The following is a 25109-nucleotide window of genomic DNA, read 5'->3' as shown; positions in this document are numbered from 1 at the left end:
TAAACCCAGATTAGATATACAGCCCTGTTTAGTATGGAGATTATAATAATATTAAAATATTAATATTATTATAATATTGATTATAAGGTCTGAGTGCTAGCAAGCAAAACGAACCACTATCTGATACCATGTTGAATACCTGTTAAACCGTGAGTTTCATGACCCCACTTTTAAACTGTTTTTACGAACTTTTGGGGTGAAAAACATGTTGATACATATCTATATACTCAGAATTGTTTGATGATGTGAATTATCTAAGTGCTAACACATGAAAGTCCCTACTAACACAGTGATTAACTTATAGCCGGTGGCTTGTGAATAGTACTATTGGTTTGACAAACCCAAACGGAGCCGGCACAGTTTTCCGAGACATAACTCCCTTTGAACATGACCATAACTATACAAACACACTATGTAGTGTTAGACATAGCTAGTCGGGGCATGATGTGGGAGGAAGTGGGGCCACAGTGGTTGATTGAGTTTGGTTTAGAATTGTATCACCTAGTTTGTAAAAGAAGTTAAAACGATGTAAATTTTGTAAATTAGTTTGCATTGTTCTTTATAAACAATGTGGTTGATACCAGAGGTGTCTGTTACATTTCCGCTTAACGCTTCCGCAATTTACTAGTCGGGGTGTGACAGAAGTTGGTATCAGAGCCATTGGTTGTAAAGGATTAGGTTATCCCTTAGGATACCTAAAATATAACCGATGTGAGCTTTTGTAGTATAAACCGATGTCCTGTGAAACAGCTGTGCTCTTCATCTTTTGTTTCTTTCGTAGCTCCAACTCCTGTGCCTCCAGCTTCTCGATGAATCGAGCAAGATTCAATCAGGCATATGCAACTGGATTTGATTGTTGGGATCACTATGAAAGTGCCCCACTCTTCAGGTAAAGCATCAGCCAACTTGTCAATATACTCGTACTCTGACTTATCAATCCCCATCCGTTAACCAGATGGCAGTACCTCTCGATTAGCTGTGCAAACGATTCACCTTTGACTTGTGTGAATATAACAAATTCTTTCTTAAGCAATGCCATCTTACCCTTTCTCATGTCCGGATTCCCACGGTCTTTGTTCAGCAATGCTTGCCAAATAGAATAAAATGACCCGTTATGCTGCAAAAGCTAAAAGATTTCTGCCTTGATTGCTTATTGGAAAAGATTCATCATTTTATTTCCCTCAGAAAGAATGGCTTCTTACGGTCTTCAATTTGAGAAAGGTTGTAGTTGATTCCATTCTCATTCTTCGGTATGATATATTCTTCATCGACTGCTGTCCAAGTCTCATAGTTCAGTGCTTGCACATAGGTCTCGAACTTATCAGCCCAAGATGGATAGTCTTCAATTCTAAGCAACTTGGGAGGCTTATTTGACGTTCCCATCTCATTCTCAAGTTGAGGTTTTGAAATAAGGCTGACGGTTGAGAAACGAATGCACTCAGGTTCTCCATGGCTCAGTCAAGATCAAGGAACTGTAACAAGTCAAAGTCCAACAAATTGGTCAACGGATATGTATGAAGAAAGTCAAACTGATATGTATTGGTTTAATGGATATGCATAGTAGGAGCGGATATGTAAGATAGCGAATATGTATGGTCAAACGTATATGTCTAAGTCAACGAATACAATAGAAGGAACGTATATGTTATGCGTTGGCACTTATGCGCTATTCTACATATGCGCCCAGAAGGTACCAAATCAAATTTTGACATTTTTGATTGATTTTGTGGATGAAAAGAGATGAAACTTTCTAGGGTTTGACACGGATGTGTAATGAATGGTTGGAGAAGTTTCAACGGTGAAAAATAGAAATAGAGAGAAAAGCCTTAATTTGTTGCGTTTTCCAAGTGAATAACGAGCCTAATGCTCTAATACCACTTGAAAGACGCTGCACGCTGATATAGGATGTACGTAAGGATCGGAAGGTTATTTGCTCAAACCTTGAGGCGCGAAATTCCTCAAAGACGAAAAGACACAAGAAACATTAAAGTATCTTCATTAACTTTATCAATCAATTACAAAAGATATGACAATTACAAGACACTTTCTCTCTCTACTTTCTCTTTCTAAGATGTGACAATGTGCAAAAGTTCTACTGTTCACGTATAAGTCTAGCTATTTATAGACATTCAACAAGTTCATTATCCAGCGCATAAAATATACGCATAACTTATGCGGTGTATGAAGACTTATGCGCTACTTCTCATCCTATAACATATATTTGACACTTAAGCATACAAAATACAATAAGATCCTAGCAATAGACATTATGACTCTACATATTTTAAGATGGAAGTTACAACATATATTTGTTTAAATTGAATGTATTTTTTTTAACTTGCTCTTTGTATATGATCATATAAAACCATGTTATGTTACTCAAGTCAATGTCGTATACATTGTATCTTGCCTCAAACGATAAAACTATTATTTAAAAGCTCTGTCATCTTAAAAGTTATAGGTTAAATAAAGAGAAAATTATGATTTGCGTCTCTGTGTTATATGGGCGGAGGCATAATGCAAGTCTAATTTTTATATTGAGTGATATATGCCCTCGTGTTTTTCCGGCAGGCTTTTTTTGCCCTTCCGGTAATTGACCAGCCGACAACAATGGCAATTTAGTAATTCTCTTATTAATAATAATGATAATAATAAAACCTCCGTATCTTCAAATCAATATGTACATATTTTAAATCAATCTCATATATCACAAACACATATAAATCATAAATCACTAACTAATTCCGACAATCGAAATTCAACAAAAACCCATCGATTTTAAGTCGTTAGTACTAATTGACGGTTAATTGCCCATCGATTTCAAGTGTATAGCCCTAAATGACTCTCAGGCTACTTTTGTTGAAGAGGCATGCGAGGGTAAAGGCAGTGTTGCAGATGTTTTCCGGCAAAAATCTTAGGTTCTGCCTCCTTGCTCGATGTATTTCGGCAAAAATTGATTTTTCGGCAACCAATCTAAGGTTTCGACGAAGAGAAATGAAAAAATAGGCAGTTTAAAATTGGGTTTTCTTGACTTTTATATGGGATGGCGTCACACAGCTATAAGGATGCTTACAGGGGAATATCTTCTGATAATATCGAGGGTTTAGTTTTAGCACTGTTTTCTCATTTGTTTCCGACGAGCCTCGCATTTCCGGAGAGGTCTCTCATAGTATGTTCGAGCACGGTTCAAGGTAATTATTATATCATTCTACTTGTTTTTATTATCCGAATCAAAGCCTTAAGGTTTCGTTTGCAATATGTGTTTATCAAGCTCGATTTTTGATATGAAATTGGGTCAAAATCTATGGTTCTTGGTTGGAAAAGGAGATGACATATGAACGGCAGCGATGCGATTGTCGGTGCAAATTGGATGGTAATAGCTCAGAATTTATAAGGGAAACGAATAAAAACTAAAGGGGATTTGATTTTTTCAAGAATTGTAAATGAAATTGATGAAACTGAGGGTAGATAAGGGGGTATGGTGTGCGACTGTGCGTTAACCACCTTATGCAAACACTTTTTGTATGATGGTAGTTGTGCTTAAAGACGGTGGTTTAGATTTCTGGTTTAGATAATTGTTTTTGTTTTCATTGTTTTTATTTGTTATATTTGTGGATGAATTTCTAGGTTCAAATTATAGGGGTTCTTCACAATCTTGAATGTAGATGATGAAGATGAAGATGAAGATGAAGATAGTGGGGTAAAAGGGTCATTTCAACACTTTCTTAAACGATCAACGTACGGAAAGGCACAAAAAAGCCCACCAGAAATGCACGAGTGCATATATCACTCAATTTAAAAATCAGACCTGCATTATGCTCTACGCATATAATATAAGGGCACAATTCATAATTTTCTCACTAAATAAAGGAAAAGAGTTGTATAAAAGAAAAAAATAATAAAATTTTAAAAAATATATATAATTGGTTTAACTATAAACTTTCGAATTGAGCCCACCCGAGTTTTAGTTCCACCGTGTGTTACGCCAAAGAGTTCTGCTCTTGTGGTGGCACAATGGCTGTCAAGTGGTAGTCGGCGGTAAGGTTTCCCGGGAAACGCCCAAGCCAAACTATGAAGCCAGCGTGGGCCCGGTTAAGACAACAAAATTTGAAGAGTGCGGTAGTCTAAATATAAGAAATTTGCCGTTAAAGAAAAAACAACTTTCGAATGAAGAGGACATTTTGGTAAATATCCCAAAAAACAATTAATTAAGTATCTGAACAGAAACCCCTTAAAAGTCGTTCTTGTCTATCCTCTTACACTAAAGAATCTCTTATCTTCTTCCCTTTTATCCAAATTATTATTATTTTTTTTTCTTTTTTTAGGATTGCTATAATTTGATCGTTTTTCATCAATTCATCACATCGATGGCTTATTGAATCACAATTGACGCCATTCATCTGATTTAATTCGGATTTTTTGTCGGATTACTTACAATTTGGGGCTGAATTTGCGATCTTGACTTTAATTAGGTCAACTTTTGCACTGGTGAGTAATTGAAATCGATTAATCTGTTAATTGATGTATAATTGTATCTGGGTATCTGATTGTTTGTAGAAAAAGTGCTGATTTTGATTATTATTATTATTAGGAATTGGTGATATATATGATTTGAATTATATTGATCTGATTTAAAATAGATAGAGCATATGAAATTGTAAAAATAGATTTTTTTTTTTTGTTATTTATGGTGGTTAGGTGGCCTTAATTATTTGCACAAATTTTAGGGCTAAAGTAGTAACTGATCTTCTGTAAGAAAACATATCTAGCATAAATTCATAATAAACTTATAATAATTTGTTTGTCTGATTTTTATAAAAATTGTAGCAGATTTACTATAATGGGCCCTTAATTTGTTTCATGTTGATCCTCATCATTTCTTGATCTAATCACCTATAGAAATAAGCAAAAAAGACTAGAACTTGAACTCAGGACTTTCTTTTTACATGTTAATTATAATTGATTATTAATGATATAACAATGCATTAGATTGATGGATCATGTTTGTTATCATGTCATGATAGTGATTATATGATTACTTTGAGCTGAAATAATGAATTCTAGGTTTTAAGAATTTAGCTTCATTTTATTGATTAAATGCATAACCGCACGTGCGTGTTTATTGCTTACTATAACAGTGAAATGAGTACTTTGCAAGGTCGAGTTGTTTTCCCCTCCGTCTGTAGGAAACAAAGTGGGGTCCACGCAGTTCCTGCAATTGAGGGGTCTTTAATGCGGTCCAAGATTCAAAAAAGTGGAATTTTTGGATTTAAAGGTGTTAACAACCCTAGGGTTCAAGTGCGCAAACAACGCATGTCAAAAACCGTGACGTGTAGTTTCAGTTCGTCTTCAAATGGTAATGGTAGCATGGCTGAAAGCTTCAATGAAAATGATTCAGATTATGTCAATTCCAGTGTGCTTGAAGCTGGTAATATATTAGTAATGTCGAATAGTTTTTCGCTTACGGAAGTTATCTTATTGGTAAAATATGATATTTTTTTTCCAATTTAGTTGAGGTGAAGAGTGGTCCCGATGGTTTTATAATTAAAATGAGGGACGGAAAGCATTTAAGGTGTGCTCATAACAATCCTCAAGGTAGTCATTTGCCTGATTATGCTCCACATCCTGCAATTGTACTGAAAATGGAAGACGGGACCGGCCTTTTACTTCCTATAATCGTTTGTACGGTTATTTTACCTCATATATTTTATTTAATTAAAGTTTATGAGCCGTATTTAATTACGCGATGGTCTGAATTCATGTTTTATTCTTGGCAGTGGAGACGCCTAGTGTATTGCTTTTGGCAGCTATGCGCAATGTCCAGATCATATGTTTTATAATTAAGACATTAAAATTTGTTGTCTTTTTATATATTTGTTTTGTATTGATTGAAATATCATGTTTCTGTTATAGGCGAGGCCAACCATGTATAATGTGGTGAAGGAGATGATTGATAAAATGGGCTATAAAGTAAGTCTATTGTTATAGTAGATTTGCATAAATTTCATTATTTAGGGTTAATGAGTAAAAGAAGCAATGATGGTATTTTCATAATGAAAATAAACATTGTATTAGACTATTATCTTCTTAATAGAGTAATTTTGTTTAGGATAAAGAAGTATTATGTTGGACTTACATGTTATGTTTACTTTTTCAAGGCCAAACTTGTTCGTGTGACCAAGAGAATACACGAGGCCTATTTTGCTCGGTTATATCTAACAAAGGTATCGACAACCAACTAACAATTTAGTTAATAACGTGCTAAAAGCACTAGTGATTCTGCTTAACTAAGGTTATGGTAATTTTAATTTAATTTCAGGTGGATGATGAAAATGAATGTGTTAACTTTGACCTTCGTCCCTCTGATGCAATCAATATTGCTGTGAGGTGCAAGGTACACCATCACAATTATTTATCAATTTCACTTGAAACACTAAAAATCTTATTATTCTATTCTACAATTAGAATTGGTGCCCAAAATAAGGTCTTTGTTTTACCCTCTTTTGACGTATTTATTCACGCATCATATATTTTATTTAAAATTGCGGTGGCGGTTTATGACCAACCGTCACATAGGAAGTTTCCGGCCAACCGTTGTTATATATTTAGCCATACACGTGTTATATATTTAGCCTCCCACGTAGCCTGTTTGAAAAATCACAACGACTCGAAACGGCGGCAGGGTACAGTTGTGTTGATTTGAAGGGATGCTCGGTACCCTATAAATACCCAACCCCTAATTTCGACTAAGGCATTAATTTGATTGGCAACCTTCTTCTTCCACCCAACAAACAATCGCCGTCAACCATCTCCGCCTTCAAAGGACTGTCACTAGGATTGTCAGAAATAGAATCGACCGGAACAGTAGTGACCGGTGATGGTTAAAGGCAATCTCCGACGATTTTTTGTGGCGGTCACTGACGGTTTTTTTAGGGGACGGGGGCGAATGATTATTTCTAGCGGCAACTGTCAACATAGCGCTGATGGTGATGGTGATATTATGGACTTATGGTGAAGTAATGTCGGTTCCGGTAACGATGCTATGGCGGAGATACGGTAGTTTCACCGTGGTAATATTCATGCATTTTCACCAAACCAACCCTTCTCATTCTTTCCGATAAACAATTAAAATCCAGAAATAATTTGTACACGGATTTAGGCCTTTACTTGGACATTAAAATATTATATTGTTATTGTTATGGTAAGTGAAAGGTTTTGAATGTGTTAAAACTCTTTTGGCATTACAAAAGTGTTGGAACCTTCAAACACGGTGAATAAAATTTTGGCATAATCTTATATGCAATTTAGTATTTCGTCTGTGCCTGTGCAAAGAAAAATTCATACGATTATAATGTTTTATTCCAAAAGATGGAACTTACGCTGTGTTCCTGAGTTAAATTATGAAGAGAAAGGAAAGAAAAATGGGGGGAATCAAGATGAAAATGATATTCCAAAGTTTTTTAAATGATGGAAAACAATAGAAAGGAAAAGAAACAGAGAAGAAAATGAACCAAATTGGAAGGAATGAGTGAGAAAGGAAAAGAAAACATTTACAATTACCATATTGCCCTCATCTTCTTCATATTGGGTCACCTGTTTCATTCTCATCATCAATTCAAAGTACTCAACCCCAAGCATATTCACATGCCATTAGTTGGAATTATTTGATAAATAAATTCTGGTAGTATAGTACATTGAGTCCTAATCCATTGTCTCATCTTTCGTTACATAGAGTCCCAATACATTGGTTCATCTTTGGTTAATTGAAATATTATTTGCTAATATAATAAACTAGAATTATTAAATTCACCACAACATCAAGGTTTTTTTAGTTGTTATATGAATGTTGATACTATTTCAATGTCATAATGAATTGAACCGAGTCAATACTTATTGAATTCCCGCCGCAACACGCGGGTAATTTTGCTAGTTTTTTTTAATTATAAAATTATTAATATATATTGTAGGTACCGATACAAGTGAACAAGTTTTTGGCACAAAGTGACGGGATGAAGGTGGTTGAATCTGCAAAGCTCTTGTTCCAGAGTTCTTCGGAAGGTTTAACGTTTAAGGAACTAGATCGGTATAAAAGCGTTCCATTTTTATACATAGATATTACATTATGGAAGCATAATAAATATTGACAAAGATTGTAACATGTGTCAGACCAAGTGGGCAGCCGTGTGTTGAAACCAAGGAGTTTAATCTGGTACGGAACATGCTTATCGCTGCTTTAGAGGAACGCTATAGAGATGCAGGTATGCTACTCTTCGTACTATTTCTGTTTTGACCAATTTACCCTCATATTTTTATAAGATTGTTTAATTGTTTTGTTGCGATTTCACAGCTCAGTGGAGGGATAAACTCACTCGACTCAGATCAAAGAGAAATTGGGCGTAACAGGTACCCTAAACTTCAACCAAATCTGAATGCATTTGAGTAGTAATTCTAGCATATTTAAGTTTTTTTTATGTATTGTTGCAGGATGATTCAGACTGTAAATAATTGGTATCCAAAGCAAAGTTGGGGCTTTAAGTAAATAATGGTATCTATGTAGTTATAAAATGTTGTAAATATGTGAATAGTTGAAAGAATGATGGTTGTATGCTTTTCGGAAGCTCTTGTCCCCGTCTGTTGACGTTTGTAACATCATCGGGTGATAACTAAACATATGTGAACTATATCGTGTTAAGTGGTTAAAAGCGAGTCATGTTGGTATATGAGGTATGTAAGTTGGATGATGAATAAAAGGGTTGATACCAATGCAGAAAGCATCATGACATGCATTTATGTGGAGATGAGCTAAAATCACTTGGTTTAAATAAAATTAGAAATTTTGTATAGATTTGGAGGGGTTTTATGGAAGATTGCATTGATTGAACTAGGATACGAGGATTTTACATTCACTACTGTTTTAGGGTGTATGTGAGTCAAGTTGTTTGTAAATCTAAGGGTTCCACATGGTTTGATTGAACTTGGCATATGTTTTATTTTCTTTCGTTTATTGGAACTCAGCGACACAATTTTCTTTCGTTTCTTTTTTTTCTTTCTTTAAAAAGAAAAACCTTGAGAACACAACAATTTTTTTCTTTCCTATCATTTCTTTTCTATCGATAAATGAATTCGGGAACTAAGCGTTAGAGTGTCTTGCTTATGCCAAAATCACAACCCAAACAACCATGTAAAGTTGCAAACTTTGGTCTCATCCAATCTTATTGAGGGACTAGTTGGAGACCAACACGTGCAAAACTCAAATAAAATACCTTTTTTTTGTTATATGTATGTATGTATCAATATTGGTTGGTGAAAAGAAAAGTTGAAAACCCTAAACCACCTTTCAACCCCATCCATCCAGACGAGTGTGTATCATAGAGAGCTAACTAGCTAGGGTTTTAAGCTTTTCTGTACACTACATTATACATTACGATATTCAAATTCTTTCTTTCTTACAAATTAAAGGACGTGATCATATATATATATATATATATATTTCAGTAGTTATTACGTACCTGTGCAGTGGTATATTAATTATATATGGCGGAACTGCTTTTAGACGCAAAAGACGCGCGCGATTGGATATACAGAGGAGAAGGAGCTGCTAATCTCATTCTCTCTTATACTGGATTATCTCCTCTCTTCGTAAGCTTTAGCTTTTTATACAAATACAATACAATTCAATGCCTCATTATAACTTATTAGGTTGCTTATTTTTATGCTTATGTTAGAATTAGTGAGACAACTCCATACTACATATATATACTACTAATATAATTTTATTTTTCCATTTCAAACTACAGTATATAATGTGTAGTATGATTGATATGCTGCATATATATGTATCATGGAGGGAAACTCTACTTGTAATCATTGCATGTGCTTGTTATTGCATTTGGCGTTTATGCAAATTATCTCGTTTAGGAAGATAGATTCAACTTTTTAGGGTTGTTCAATTGTAAGTTGAACTGTTTTCATGGAATTGAATTGCTCCGTGTAGGTTGGAAAAGTGTTGAGGGTACAAAAGGTTAAGAAAAACGGGATCAGTTGTGAGGAACTTTCTTCGGATTTATCTGTACACGAAGTTCTTCTATGGAAAGAAGACTGTGACCTCTTATCTGCTCCAACGAGGGAAATTGCAGAACATTTATACGTGCAGCATGTAATGCGCCCGCTATTAGGTTCCAATCATGTTGATGCAGGGGTATGTTCTTACACTTTTATTAAAATCTGCAAAATATGTTATTGTTTTGATGGGATTGGATTTGAGCTCATTTGCTTTGTTGCTCGGTGCTCACTGTTTTCATATATAAACTGCAACATGGATTTCAGTTCGATATTAAGTTTTAACAAATTTGCAGGTTCGTGTTCTTGTATCCAGTGATTTCCTTGAAGCCTTGGGGAATAATATTCTTTCTCAGCGTCCTTCTTGGAGAGTTGATGATGCAGATGTTAATACACAGTGTAATTATGCGCTTCTTATATCTGATCATTCAGTTTTCCCTCAGGGTAATTACTAACTTTTTGGATCTAATTAGAAACATGTTTTAGCTTATTTTTTTTTCTGCAAAATTCAAAATGAACTGTCCGTAATCTTTTGTTAAGATATCAAAATTTGAACTTGTTACTTGGTACCGCATAATCTAATCATGCATGATGAGTCTTCCATTAGAAGAATAGCCTAAGCATAATGAGTATGATCACCTATCACAATACACAAATAAATATAGAGCCAATAAACTTAAATCTGTGGCATTCTTTGTGGTTATGAGCTAATATATGGATAAATATCCAAGACACAGTCATAATGAATATATTCATTTGGCATTTTACAAGTATATTCTTAGGTTTTGATGGCATAAAGACATTGTTGTGAAGAGATTAATTAAATGGTCATCCAGGATGTATGGCCTGACTTGTGCAATGTAATAATGGTTCCAAAATGCCTAAAAGTGCTTAAGGCAATGCCCACTTGTTTACTGGCTTTAGATATAGAAACATATACATGTGGCCGAAAATCATCTTTTAATATGTGGAGCATTGTCACATGATAATTGAACAATATTTCTTTTGTCTTTTATCTATATATGTGCATGGAAATTTTAGAGACTGATATAATAACTACTTATTCTTCATTTGCATGACAGCTCTTCATGACAAGGAGCTTTCTATATCTGTAGAGATAAAGGTACATTCTTTATTCCCTATGTTATTCATTTTTCATCTAAGTAAACAGCCATCGGTGCACCATCAGGCTTCCCATTCTTGAGAATATTATTACATACATACATACATACATACGTGTAGGAAACGACCCTTGTGATTACGTGTTAACAATGTTATTACTTAACAAAATCAGAGTAAACCAAAGTCTGACAAAGATCAATGAATTTATAACGTTTTCATCGATGATGTTTCTTTGGGTATATTATCTTACTTTGTTACTTTTCTTTATAAATCAGCCTAAGTGTGGATTTCTTCAATGTTCAAGATACATTTCAGAAGAACACACAATCAAAAAAAGTATGACTCGTTTCAAGCTACACCAGAGCCTCAAATTGCAACAAAAAATGGTTTTCTTTAATACCCTTTAGTATTTATCTTTAAACAAGACTTGTTTTTACATCCACAACTAGATAATAACTTGTTTGTTTTACCTCAGATACCACAATTAAGTCAATTTGACCCATTGGATATGTTCTCCGGATCCAAAGAAAGAATACTGAAATCAATCAAAGACCTCTTCTCGACTCCTCAAAACAATTTCCGCGTGTTTTTAAACGGTTCACTCGTGTTTGGGAGCTTAGGTGGCGGGAAATACATAACTAACGTTCATCACGATAAAGCATTTGAAGATGAACTGAAATCTGTTATTGAAGCTGATGACGGCGCACGTACAACTTACTTTTTGGAACTCGTTTCCGAGGCTGTTTTCAGATCAGGATTATTAAACCGGCTTCTTGAAGTTCAAAAGCTTGATGTTTATGACATAGAAGGTGCAATTCATGCATATTATGATGTCGTTTCTCAGCCGTGTGTGATTTGTAAAAAGTTAGGAGAAGATAAGTTATCAGGAAGATACAGTTCTGTGCATTCGTTACCGTTGGAGGGAAGTTTGAAGATTGTGAGAGACTATTTGATTTCTGCAACTGCAAAAGATTTGAGTCTCATGATTAGTTTTAGAACACGGGAAAAAGTGGATCCAAAATCTCCATATAGTGTCATTTTTCATGAATCCACTGGCCAAAGTTTTGATTATAAGGTATCTTTTATTGACCTTGATATGAAACCTTTGGAAAAGATGATATATTACTATGAACTAGACCAAAAAATACTCCGATCCTACACGAAGAAGATGGGAACCATAAAGCCGCCTGAAAATTCTGCAAGAGTTGAAGAAAAATCCATTGTTGAAGATGGTAACTTCTCAAATCTTCTTTACAGTTGTTCGCTTGCCTTATACGTGTCACATATTTGCAAACAATAAGTTTATTATTAAAGTTGAATGTGGATTCATAAAGTTAAGATTTTGAAACATTTTTGTTATCTTTTGCTATAGTGTATGGAACATAAGAGGAAATATGCAGAAAGAGACCGACCGATGTTCTCTACACCTACACAGAATGTGATATCAACTACTTGGTGAAATTCCAACCTATGCCAATACTTGGTATTTGTTCGCACAGCTCGTTGTGGAATTAACTTAAGTGGCCAATGGTAATAGTCTTTATTAAGATCGGTTTTACCTTCTAGAAGTACAATAGTAGCCAAATTCATTAGTTTGGGCAAATGGGCCCAAATGGTAAAACCTAAACCAAACCGGGTCTAAACTGAAAAAAAACGACCGAACCTTCAAGGTGCCTCAACCCCTTGAAGGCCACCTGCCCAGCTTGTTAGCAGTGTATTGATGGGCCCATGATATTTTCATAGTTAATGGTCCAAAGTTTTTTGTTATTAGGAAGGGGACCTGATACAAGACTATATTGGAAATTCACGCATCACATGAACAGTCATCACCATTTAACGATTGATTGTGCTCGAAGAAATATTGCAGGCTGGATTAACAAGCTGCAACTCTTTTAAAAGGTATTTAATTATCCATTTATTTGCGTGTGTGTGAGTTAATCAGCCGGGAAGTTGAAATAGACTCGAGATGGCAGTTTTGGCCCATTTACTTGACAAAATGGGTTGATTTGAGCTATATTTTTATGTCTTAACCGGTGAAATCAAAAGTAGACTAAAAAGGAAATGGGTATAAAATCACCAAAAATAATTTTATTGCATAACATCTTCTTAGCTCATTTTGTTTTTGAATTTAAATAAGATCTCTTATCATATATGAGAATAAGTGCTTTGAGCCATTCCAATCCTGCCCAAACTGGTTCATACAAACTTTACCTGTTTTGGCACATTAGTCTGTTTTCCACCTCCGAGCCTGGAATAGCTGAAAGGAAATATATTTGTAGTAAGATTGAACTCTGCTTGCATTTGCATGTTAAAACGACAGACTGGCGACATACACGATTCACCAAACAACAGTTTATCCAACAGGAGAAGTTAGCTTCCTGGTTTGTAAATGGTTGTCATCAAGCTGTAAATGGGTTAAACTTGTCATAAAATGGTTGACAGGATGTAAATAGGTTAGACATATATTTTTTTGTGATTCTTATATGGGTAGAGACCTGTTTAATCAATTAGGGGTCACCCTTATAAACATGTATACTTTTCTTTCTTTGATTCTTATATGGAAGAGAGACCTTTTAATAAAATAGTTTTAAACAATTCAATCTGAAGACAGACTTATTTTAATATGAAGACAACTTATTTTAACTAAACGGGTCACACAAGTCATCCCGAATACGAATTGTTTGATAAACAGTGTGTTGAACTGGTTTTGAATTGCTAAAAAGTTGATTATTTTCATGTCGTATAGTTATGCGTGTAGTATTAGTAAATGAATAGTTGTTTGTGCAGTGTGTTAACATTTGATTTGTCCATAGGGTTTTTTTATTATTATTGTTTTTTTTCCTCTTGTTTAGATCTTGTTTAGATGCTATAATATTACGGTGATTTGACTTTATATTGGGTGTCAGTATATGTAATCATTATACGGATCATATGAGAGGCAAAAATGGTACACGGGTATTGACATACTCTATCACACAATCAGTCACTTCTCTGATAATTTAGCACATCATATCACTCATATTTTGAAACCATACTCCTTTTTTATAAACGTTTTTGCCCGCATAAAGTGCCATTATGACACTCCATGCGACCCTATATAACTAATTAACGTCTGCTACCATCGTACCACATATTAGTTATGTGGTAAGCAAGCTATCGGTCTCTCTTTAGCTCTACATAAATAATGTCACCAATTAGATTATCAATACACGCTTAGGCAAAATATAGCGGGGCGATAAGTGGGCAAAATCGCCCCAACATTGCTGTGAACACCGCCCCCGGCCGATTTTGGGGCGATTTTGAGCGGGGGCACATGCCTTTGTCGCCGATTTGTGTTTGAGAATAAAAATACCATATTATGTTGTGTGTGTGTATATATATATATATGACATGAGAAGCAATATTGGGTTACAAACCATTACACCCTAATATGAAAATCAACTCCCCTACGTACACGTGCCAAAAATCGCCCCTCCAGTACACCTAGCCTTACCAAAAATCAAAGGGCCTGCCGACACCAATTGGGTTATATTGGGCCTGTTAAAACTCAAACATGATTATCTTGGATCATTTAATATCCAAGTTTTTTTCTTTACTGAACGGTCTTAAATATCTAAGCAGCAGCAAGTACACACAGTTGAATCTTTGAAAAACTGAATTCATATTAAAGATCCTATATTTCAGTAGTTATAAACAAATAATGCTCGATATTTAAAAAAAAACATATAAATATAATCAGTATAATCTCTAACTTGAAGAGCAAGTCACTTTTAATATCTTAGATATTTACCAAAACCAACTTCAGTAATATTCCACCTGCCACCACCGTCACCGACCGCCACCGTCATGTATTCATTCGAATCCCTCCCACCACCGAAACACATCCTCTCCGCCGCCGCCTCGCTCACCGCCTCCGCCCTCCTCTTCAAATCCATCTCCACCACCCTCCTCCCCACCGACCTCACCGACCACCTCTCATCCTCCTTCAAAACCCTCTTCAGCCACCACCTCACCGTCGTCATCCACAACTCCGACGGCCTCACCCCGAACCAGCTTTTCGAGGCCGCAAACCTTTACTTAGGCACCAAGCTATCCAACTCCACCCTCCGCATCAAAGCCACCAAACCCGAACACGAACACGACCTCACCGTCTCCCCCGACTGCAACCAACGCATCACCGTCACCTTCCAATCCATCAAATGCACATGGGTACTCCACACCGAGCGTGTCGACGTCAGCCCGGGTTCCAACGCTCGATCCGAACTCAAGTACTTCGAGTTAAGCTTCCACAAGAAGCATAAACAAGTAATACTAACAAAATACTTGCATCACATACTCCATGCAGCCAACGAGATTAAAAACAACAAAAAGGTGGTGAAACTGCATACAGTGGATTACAACGGGACGGATTACCGGAGCGCAGTGGTTTTAAACCATCCCGTGACGTTTGAGACGATTGCGATGGAAGAAAGCAAGAAATGTGAGATAATGGAGGATGTGAAGTTGTTTGTGAGGAGGAAGGAATATTATAGGAGGGTGGGGAGGGCGTGGAAGCGCGGGTACTTGTTTTACGGGCCGCCTGGGACAGGGAAGTCGAGTTTGGTTGCGGAGATGGCGAATTATTTGAAGTTTGATGTGTATGATTTGGACTTGAAGGAGGTGCAGTGTAACTCTGATTTGAGGAGGTTGTTGATTGGGACAAAGAATAGGTCTATTATTGTGATTGAGGATATTGATTGTAATGTTGGGGTGCAAAGTAGAGAGGTTGAGAATCAAGACCAAGATAGGGATGATAAGGTACATATATACATACCTTTTGTTTTGCATAACTAGAGAAGTTACATAACTATATAGGCTAATATATGGATTCTTTGAAAACATGTTTTCAGCACTAGATGATGAGTCAAAAGTAAAGCGTATTTTATCCAAACATTAGGATAGGATATTTGGATTGTTGAAGCCATGATATTTAAGTTTAAACTCGGCATGCTTAATTTTAATCTAATAGAGTTTGAGCTCGGCTTTTTTCAAGCTCTTATGTCTAAAGCTCAAGTTAGTCGCATGCAACTATTTAAGCGCGTTTAATTTAACAGAGGTCATGCTCAACTCATTTTGAATCACGTATTCAAAGCCTGAGCTCAGCTTCTAAGTAACTTTTTCAACTAGAATTCGATTTGGCTTGGCGTAACTTTTTTATGGTTTATTAGTTATTAATTAGTTTTTTATTTACATATATATTTGTTTTGTGACCAGGATTGGCAACAAAAGTTGATAAACAATATGCTTGAAATTAAATGTGTATATGATAATATTTGTTATGCAATTATATACTATATTAGTTTAAAATCATTATTTCATGTACATAATAGTTTTTCTTTAGTTTACAGTGTTATTAATTTTAAATAGATGATTAAGATTCAAAATACAACTAGAGAGTTACATAGTATAAGCCTTTTATATGGATCCTTTTAAAACATTTTTTCAGTACTAGATGATGAGTTGGCCTTATGGATGGTATTTATGTGTGAGTAATGGCATGGAGTGTTAAAATTTGTATAGGCGATTAACATCATGTCTTAGAAAGGCTCACTTGGGTGGGGCAGTTCCAAACATTGTTCAATTTTTTTTTTAAGTACTAGATAATCAATCAAAAGTAAATTGTGTTTTATCCAAACATCGGGTTGAATACTATGAATCAAAGATTCGAAGTCATGGCATTTTAATAGAGTTTGAGCTCGGATTTTTTCAAACTCTATGTCTAAAGCTCAAGTTAGTTGCAGGTAATTTTTCAAACTCGTTTAGTCATTATTCATGCTCGGCCCATTTCTAATCGTATATCTAAAGCTCGAGCTCAGCTTGTGAGTAACTTTTTAAACTAGAAATCGATTTGGCTTGGCTAAACTTGTTTATAGTTTATTAGTTATTAATTTTTTTTATTTGCATATATTTTTGTTTTGTGGCCAAGGATTGGCAAGGATAATTGATAAACAATATGCTTGTAATTAAATGTGCATATGATAATATTTGTTATGCAATTATATTTATATTAGTTTCAAAACATTATTTCATATACATAATTTGCTTGTTTAGGTTTAAGTCTAATCTAGCTCAGATATAAAGTCTGGGTTCAAACTCAACTTCACTTAGGCCCGGTTCAATTCTGTTTTTTGGCGTCCGGTTCTGTTTTTTGGCGTTCAATTCTGTATTTAGGCTAGCCAATGTTAACCTTCTCATAATCGAAGAAAATCAGCTCATTTACACACCTAAAACTCTTAATAACCAGTGATCGAAAACACATCCAAACACCCTTAGAATCGTAGTTGACGTTTTTAACATTGACTAAATGTTTGCATTGGATTGTAGATAACTTTATCAGGGCTTTTAAACTTCATCGACGGGTTATGGTCGAGTTGTGGAGACGAGCGGATAATAGTGTTCACAACTAACCACAAGGAGCGTTTGGACGCGGCATTGTTGAGACCAGGGCGCATGGATGTGCATGTAGAGATGTCTTATTGTACATATGATGGATTCAAGATACTGCCATTTACTTATCTACAAGTTAAGGAATATGAACACTTAAGAATATTTGGAGTGGTGAAAGAGGCATTAAAGAAGATCAAAGTGACACCAGCTGAGATCGCAGGCGAGTTAATGAAAGGTGAGAATGTGGAAATCGTGCTTCACAATCTCATTCGATGGCTTCAAACGAAAGATGAGATGAAGTAATTGATGAAAATCATCATTAATTTTTGTTTTGATTTACTGAATAATTATAGTAAGTTTAAACTTTCTGTTATTCACAAGTGATATTTATTATTTTGATCACCCAGATTATAATTTATCTTCCAACTTCTTGGATAAAAAAGTGTTCCTGTGTCATGTAAACATACTTCTTAAACCATTGTATCTAATACTTAGGCTGGTTGTTGTGGGCGTTAAACCCACCCAAGGCCACCCCATCGCAGATGTGGCATCAGTTTTGTAGGCGAGGGGCACGAAACACCACGCCGTAGGGGCGGTAAGGGCAGGGACGGTAGTCAATTAGCCTCGAAGGGGCAAAGGGGGGTCGCGCTAAGGGGACATGGCAGGCGGCCCTGACGTGGATGATGGTGGCCAGTGGCCACTGGCAGCCTTGACGTTAAACCACAACGCATGGTCTTATGAACAATGAATTGAGGAATTAGCATTGTTTTTAACTAGTGTGTTACCCGGCGCGTTGCACCAGGGAAGGTCTATAAAACCCAGGTGGTGGTCGAACCCAAGCAATTTCGGTACCAAGCGTTGTGGCGGTAAGTCGACACAATTTTGGTCGGCCTCGGTTACGTGTGTCACTGTACAGGAACCAAAACAAAAAATAAAAAATATATATAGACGTTGAGCGAATCAGGGGTGGCAACGATCGGTAATTCAGGCATTGGTAAAAGCCATGTGCTTTCGGTCATGGGCGTTGAGGCGGTGAGTCTACGTGAATTTGGTCGGCTCCGGTCACGTTCATTACGGTGCAAAAACTAAAAGACAAAGGCGTTCAGTGGGCTTCTATTATGCTCGTTACAGTACTAGAATTAAAACATGAAAAAAAAAAGACAAAATGCAAGAACCAATACCCCTAAGTGGTCTAATAGGATCTTAGCGGCACCAAAATTCGTATTTATATCTATTATATACTAATAGTTATAGTAATAGTAATTTTTGGGTGTGTTATCCCTCCTTGTATATCTACAAAACAACTCTTCCCTAATAATCAAATAATCAGGAGATACTTTATCCACTATCATGTATCCACTTTTTATTTTCATTTGCATATAAGACTTTATTCTCAACATTATGTTGAGCGCCAATAACACCCGCGAATCAACTTTTTTAGTTATCAACGAACTCATTATATTACTCGATACACCGGTGGCATAGGCTCGGACAACATCTAACTTGGTGCATCTGAGAAATAGCAACACAGTACTTGGTCTGACTTATTATGTAATACATAAATAATTGAAAAGGTATCATTAATCCTCAGTTAGGCTGCGTGCTATGGTGGGGGGGCTTCGAAACCCCTTCACAGTGCCACGTCTGCGCCACGTGGGCACTGAGAAGCCCCAGGGCATAATGCCCCTCTATGGTGAAGGGGCTTCAAAACCCAACATTCTCTCTCTTTTTTTTTAAACAAAAAAACCAATACAATAATATATAATACAATAATAAAAAAAATACAATAATACTAAAATACAAATAAATTAAATAAAAAAACATATAAAAAAATTAAAGTTATTTTTAGTCGTCGTCCTCGCCGTCATCTTGCTTATTACTCCAAAGATGGTAAACCAAATCCGATCGAAGGCTGAAATTCGTTTCCCTTTTTCGTGTTTTTAATAAATTAACAAGTTTCTCATCTTCGTTTAGTGTACAGATCGGCTCTGGCTCATCGTTGTACTCGCCTTGGCAAACTGCTCTACCCGAGTCCTCCAATATCATATTATGCAAGATAATGCATGTGTACATTATGTTTCTTAACTTATCCATTTGTAGAAAACGAGCCGGTTGTCTAATGATACACCAACGTTTCTTTAATACACCGAATGCCCTTTCGATGTCTTTTCTTGCCGACTCTTGTTTTTTCTTGAAATACTGACGTTTTTCGTCAGTCGGGCACGTAAAGCTAAGAACCAATGTGGCCACTCCGGATAAATACCGTCGACTAGATAATATCCGTATTCGTAGTTGACATCGTTCGTGGAAAATGAGATATCGGGCGAGACTCCGTCTGTGGGGCGGTCAAAAATAGGGGACCACATTAACCACAGCTACATCATTGTTTGCACCGGGCATCCCAAAAAACGTATGTCATATCCAAAGATCAAATAATGCAGCCGCCTCAAGAATAACTATTGGGCCATCATGATCACCCCGATGATATTGACCTTGCCAAGCAACAGGACAAGCTTCCCATTCCCAATGCATGCAATCGAGGCTACCAAGCATCCCGGGAAAACCGTGTCTTTGATGCTGCACCTCGTATATTTTTTGTACGTCGCTTTGAGTCAGCTTCCTCAAATATTTTTTATGATATAGTTGTGGAATACCTAAGTTTAACAAATTTTATGAAATTCATACTTAAAATGTTACGGTTTTGAAATAAATAATTAGAATATTAATACTCACATTCGCAGAATGTGTGAAGCGCTTCACGAGCCACTGTCTTCGACTTCTGCAAGTACTCTTCCATGGCGTCGCTCGCAGTCCCATACGCTAGTTGACGAATTGCCGCCGTGCATTTTTGCATTGTTGAATATCCCGGTTTACCTCTCGCATCCGCCCGTTGTTGGAAGAATGCATAAACGCTTTCTAAATCACCAACTATTCGTAAAAATAGTTGGCGACTCATCCGAAAACGGCGCCGAAATCGTTCCGAATCAAAAGTCGTGTCCGGCGAAAAATAATCTTTCATCAAATGGTCATGCGCACCTACGCTATCCCGTTGAAGATGAGGCCGTCTTTTTAGTGGTTGTGAGCTTTCACAATGCTGGACTACGAGTCGGGCAGCCTCTAGAACGGCACTAAATATCGCTTCATCCTCTGAATCTGAATTGGAAATATCGTCGATATCGGGCTGGAAGTCGGATGTGAAAGATGAGTCGGAAGACATATTTGGAGAGAAAGTTTTATAAAGTTTAAATAGGAGAATGGGATGTTTGTAGAGATTGGGTGAATGGTATAGTATTTTATATTATTTAATTTTTTTTAACGGCTAAAAAAGTGACCGTTAGTGGTGGGCCCCCCACCTCACCCCCTTCCGCGCCCATCTTCCCCTCCACCATTGCCCCCTCCGCGCCCCACCTATCGGCGCCCCTCGGCAGTGTTTGGAGCCCACCGCGCCCACCTCCCTCTCCCTTCCGCGCCCATAATGCATAGTCTTATGGTCCTTGTGATGAAACCCAAAACACATCTTTCAACCCCGTGGTGGCCATTTCGCATATATGGCCCCTGTGGTGGTCCTTTCTTTGCAATCGGGACCCTGCTGTGAACCCAAAGTTTGTTTTTATGTGAAAAGACCATTATACCCTTGCAACTTGCAACCCTGTTGTTTTAAATACATGCAATTTGGACCCTCTTTCTATTAAAATATTTTTCCTCCAACAGTTTCAACCAACCGAAAGTTGACTTTTTATGGTTGGCTATCTGTGACCCGTTAACTTTTATTGTAAGCTACTTATTGCAATCTACTTAACATTAACAATCATAATCTTGACTATCTAAACTGCTTATTTGTATAAGAGTAACTAAATTGACATGAAATTAGGGGTGGCAAATGTGACTCATGGGTTGAATGGGTTTTATTAAAATGTATATAATGGGTCAGAATGGGCCAAACTAAAAAAAGGATTGAAATGGGTCAAAACGGGTTATTTCTTGAGTTTTTATTATTATTGTTATTATTATTATTATTATTATGGAACGAGAAAAACGGAGGAAACTTTTTAGTTTTTTTAACTTTTTATTTTTTGATTTATATTTCGAGTTATGATTTTTTAATTATTTTTTTTGAATTTTTTAATGAGAGGTTTTTGAAATGGGTCAAAATGGGTTGAGATTTCAGAAACCACTCACTAACAAAATAAAAAAAATAATTAAAAATCATAACTCGAAATATAAATCAAAAACTAAAAAAGTAAATAAACTAAAAGTTTCCTCCGTTTTTCTCGTTCCATAAAAAAATCTCAAGAAAATGTCAACCCGTTTTAACCCATTTCAATCCTTTCTTTTTATAGTTTGACCAATTCTGACCCATTATATACATTTTAATACAACTCATTCAACCCATAAGTCACATTTGCCACCCCTACATGAAATCAAAATTTTACATAGTTTGACAACATACATACACACTACTGACTACACAGATATGCACACACACTCACTTTGATGTATGCATATTCACACATATATGAACACACAATCACAGTCATACATACATATGCACACACATAGTCACACATACATACATACATATATTCACACTCGTTTTCAATTAAACTTGCTTATTACACTCAAATTCAGACACACACTTTGACTTTCCTAAGTCAAACTATAATTTTGCAAATCAAAGAACCCTGAATCAAAAAAACACAGTTTGACTTTCCTAATCTTTGCACAACATTAACCAATTGAACACAATGTTTGAATTTCCTAAGTCAAGTCGTGACTTCGCAAATTAAAGAACCCTAGGACAAAAACACACATTTCGACTTTCTTAATATTTGCATAACATTAACCTAAATGAACACAATTTTTGACTTAGCTACATGCGGATACATTCAAATGCATACAAAACATATACACATATACGTACCTACAGACATATACCTATCCGCATACATATATGCACCGACACACACACTAATGAAAAATGACACTCATGCCTCTTCACACTAGTTTATACAAGCGGTGTATGTATAACTAAGTGTTAACACTACAAAAGACAGTGTATAAAACATTTAGTATATAGAAACTTAGTATATAACACCTAGTAAAACACTTAGCATATGCACACACAATTATACATACACACACAACCATATATACATATATACACAGACAATCATACATAAAAACACTGTTATGTCATTGCATAAATACACGTGCACACATTGCAAGCACTTGATTTCTTAACTAATTAGTTTATTGTTCTTGTTCTACAAAGTCAACAGATGCATATTAATTATACATCTATACATCTAATTATACATACATACACCTAATAAAATCAAACAAAGCATTTAACTCCTTCATACAGTCACACATACATCTAATTATGCATACAAAAAATAAATACATATAAGCATACATATGCATACAGTTTTACAAATTCATATACACAAAAACAAGCATACGTAGATACAGACACACCCACATTAATCATACATATGTGAACACATTGATCAAATTGACAACATTGCAGTTAATTAGTGATCATAATATCATTATATTAATTAAAAGGCATAATTACTAGATTGTTACTTAAGTAGTTAAGTTAATACAAAATTCCCTAATTAGTTTGTTGGTATAATACAAAATACATGATTACCAGTATACGTCGTTATTAGTTAAGTTAATATTATACAAAACACCAAAACCAACAACTTCTTAAACCCTACTCGATTTGATCGGGGCCACCTGCTTCAAACTGGAAAGTGTAGATTGTAACACCCTTAGCAAACACAACATCGTCCCACTCTTAGGCTATCCCACATCGGACGTGGACAAGAGAGATCCTTGGTTCATAAGTAATGTCCTGCCTCTTAACATCCACAACGCGTTTTGGGCAACCAAAAACAAATCCGTGAGCTCTTCGTGGGCAGAGCGGACAATATTGGTGGTACGAGAGGCCGGGGTGTTACAGGTGGTATCAGAGCTCCGTGACTTTAGGATAGGTGGTTAGACGTAACGACCTAGAATACCTAAGAGTCCCTTCTCGCGCATGAGAAATATCTCATGTTTGCGCGCTAATTGTTAATTACTCGATATTTATAAAATATGCTTGCGCATACGCAGCACATGATTTCATGTTTATTTCGCGATCTTTCGATTTTTATTGTTAAATTTCAATTTGTTTCTTTACTTGCATATTCGTTTGTTGTTGGGACTTAACATTGAAAATCCGAAAAGTCATGGTGATACATGAATAGTTGATTTTCAATCCCCATTAACTTTATGTTTTAAATTGAAGATTTGAAAAGTCATGGTGATACATGAATTGTCAATCTCCAATATTCATTTACTCGATATTTTAAGTTGAAGATTTGAAAAGTCATGGTGATACATGAATTGTCAACCTTCAATGCTCATTTACTCGTATATTTTAAATTGAAGATTTGAAAAGTCATGGTGATACATGAATTGTCAATTTTCAATTCGAATTCATTACCTGTATTAAGTTTGCATTTAAATTCATATTTTACTTCAAAATTTGATAGCATTTAACTCCGCGAAACAAGCTTTACGACGATATACTTTGCGCTAAAACGATTTCCCATACCAAGATATTAACAAAAAATTAAAACTTTTATAGAATGCCTCCGCTATCAGCTCGTTATCAGAGGAGAGAAGCCGCGCGCAGACGTAGGCAGCAACGTTCCCAGGAAATGGCCGCCGCAATAGCCCAAGCCTTAAACCAAAATAATACCAACCCCTCCGGATACAATATTAAATCCTTTAATGCGGGTAACCCTCCGAAACTCACAGGGCTTGAAGGAGCCACCGTAATGCTCCAATGGCTCGAGAAAATTGAGAACACCTTCCTCCATACCCAATGCCCTCCAGACCGACGAACCTTATACGCCTCAAGTGTCCTAGAATCAAGGGCGCTTACTTGGTGGAACGGAGTTGCTCACGCGCGTGGCGCAGAGGCTGCTTCTAGCATGCTGTGGGAGGAATTTAAGGAACTTTTGACTAGAGAATTCTGCCCTCCCAACGAAATAAAGCGCCTTGAGGAGGAATTTTGGAACTTGAAGCAGTACAGTGGCGAAGCGCGCGAGTACGCTACGCGCTTCCACGAACTAAGTTTGCTGGTCCCACACCTAGTTACCCCTTCCCGCCGAGCCATCGAGAAGTTTCTTGGGGGTCTCCCCATGGAAATTCAAGATTCTGTGTGGGCCAGGAACCCAGCAACCCTCTCTGACGCCATCGAGTTGGCGGCTGTGCTCAGCGACAACCATGTCAGGGCAGGAACCCTGTTCCTGCGGGGAGCCGAGAAGACCAAACTCACGAAGACTGTCCCAGAACCAATAGAAACCAAGCCAGAACCCTCAAACCGTAACAACCTCAAGCGTAGGCGCAGACCCAATCATCAAACCTACTCGCTTACCAACCCGCTCGTTGTCCAGCAACCCGCCTACCAACCTCTAGTACGCGCTCCTAACCCACTGTCAACT

At 36.4% G+C, this 25109-nt stretch overlaps 3 protein-coding genes and 1 pseudogene across 4 annotated transcripts; 3 read left to right on the top strand and 1 right to left on the bottom strand.

Annotated features, from left to right (window-relative positions):
- Nucleotides 1-4338: 4338 nt before the first annotated feature.
- LOC143545350 (bifunctional nuclease 2-like) lies at nt 4339-8437 on the top strand. The gene is made up of 10 exons (XM_077037259.1): nt 4339-4488; nt 5139-5428; nt 5512-5682; nt 5778-5827; nt 5914-5970; nt 6159-6224; nt 6320-6394; nt 7968-8083; nt 8167-8258; nt 8348-8437. Exons 2-10 carry the CDS (start codon nt 5143-5145, stop codon nt 8398-8400), a joined length of 966 nt encoding a protein of 321 aa, XP_076893374.1. The 5' UTR covers nt 4339-4488; nt 5139-5142; the 3' UTR covers nt 8401-8437.
- Nucleotides 8438-9534: 1097 nt separating this feature from the next.
- LOC143545052 (inositol-pentakisphosphate 2-kinase-like) lies at nt 9535-12481 on the top strand. The gene is made up of 6 exons (XM_077037006.1): nt 9535-9639; nt 9995-10198; nt 10356-10503; nt 11142-11182; nt 11457-11567; nt 11657-12481. Exons 1-6 carry the CDS (start codon nt 9535-9537, stop codon nt 12479-12481), a joined length of 1434 nt encoding a protein of 477 aa, XP_076893121.1.
- A 2541-nt stretch (nt 12482-15022) lies between these two features.
- Nucleotides 15023-17910, top strand: LOC143545041 (protein HYPER-SENSITIVITY-RELATED 4 pseudogene; annotated as a pseudogene). Its single transcript, XR_013137357.1, has 2 exons — nt 15023-15978; nt 17545-17910. The product of XR_013137357.1 is annotated as a protein HYPER-SENSITIVITY-RELATED 4 pseudogene (transcript).
- A 2112-nt stretch (nt 17911-20022) lies between these two features.
- Nucleotides 20023-20824, bottom strand: LOC143545032 (uncharacterized). Its single transcript, XM_077036991.1, has 2 exons — nt 20341-20824; nt 20023-20261 (listed from the first exon to the last, which is right to left on the bottom strand). Exons 1-2 carry the CDS (start codon nt 20822-20824, stop codon nt 20023-20025), a joined length of 723 nt encoding a protein of 240 aa, XP_076893106.1.
- Nucleotides 20825-25109: the final 4285 nt, after the last annotated feature.

The sequence above is a fragment of the Bidens hawaiensis genome, unplaced genomic scaffold (assembly GCF_021521415.1).
Source record: "Bidens hawaiensis isolate Kalapana, Puna unplaced genomic scaffold, B.hawaiensis_p1.1 tig00000904_1, whole genome shotgun sequence".
Taxonomy (NCBI): domain Eukaryota; kingdom Viridiplantae; phylum Streptophyta; class Magnoliopsida; order Asterales; family Asteraceae; genus Bidens; species Bidens hawaiensis.
The sequence above is the reverse complement of the archived record's forward strand: the minus strand, read 5'-3'. Positions and strand labels throughout refer to the sequence as shown.

Coding starts and splice junctions, on each gene's coding strand:
- LOC143545350 (XM_077037259.1), top strand. CDS start 5,143: ATGAGTACTTTGCAAGGTCGAGTTGTTTTCCCCTCCGTCTGTAGGAAA. Junction 6,225..6,319: donor CTCGGTTATATCTAACAAAG/GTATCGACAACC, acceptor ATTTAATTTCAG/GTGGATGATGAAAATGAATG. Junction 8,259..8,347: donor GGAACGCTATAGAGATGCAG/GTATGCTACTCT, acceptor GCGATTTCACAG/CTCAGTGGAGGGATAAACTC.
- LOC143545052 (XM_077037006.1), top strand. CDS start 9,535: ATGGCGGAACTGCTTTTAGACGCAAAAGACGCGCGCGATTGGATATAC. Junction 10,199..10,355: donor CCAATCATGTTGATGCAGGG/GTATGTTCTTAC, acceptor ACAAATTTGCAG/GTTCGTGTTCTTGTATCCAG. Junction 11,568..11,656: donor TCAAATTGCAACAAAAAATG/GTTTTCTTTAAT, acceptor GTTTTACCTCAG/ATACCACAATTAAGTCAATT.
- LOC143545032 (XM_077036991.1), bottom strand. CDS start 20,824: ATGTCTTCCGACTCATCTTTCACATCCGACTTCCAGCCCGATATCGAC. Junction 20,262..20,340: donor GCTTCACACATTCTGCGAAT/GTGAGTATTAAT, acceptor TGTTAAACTTAG/GTATTCCACAACTATATCAT.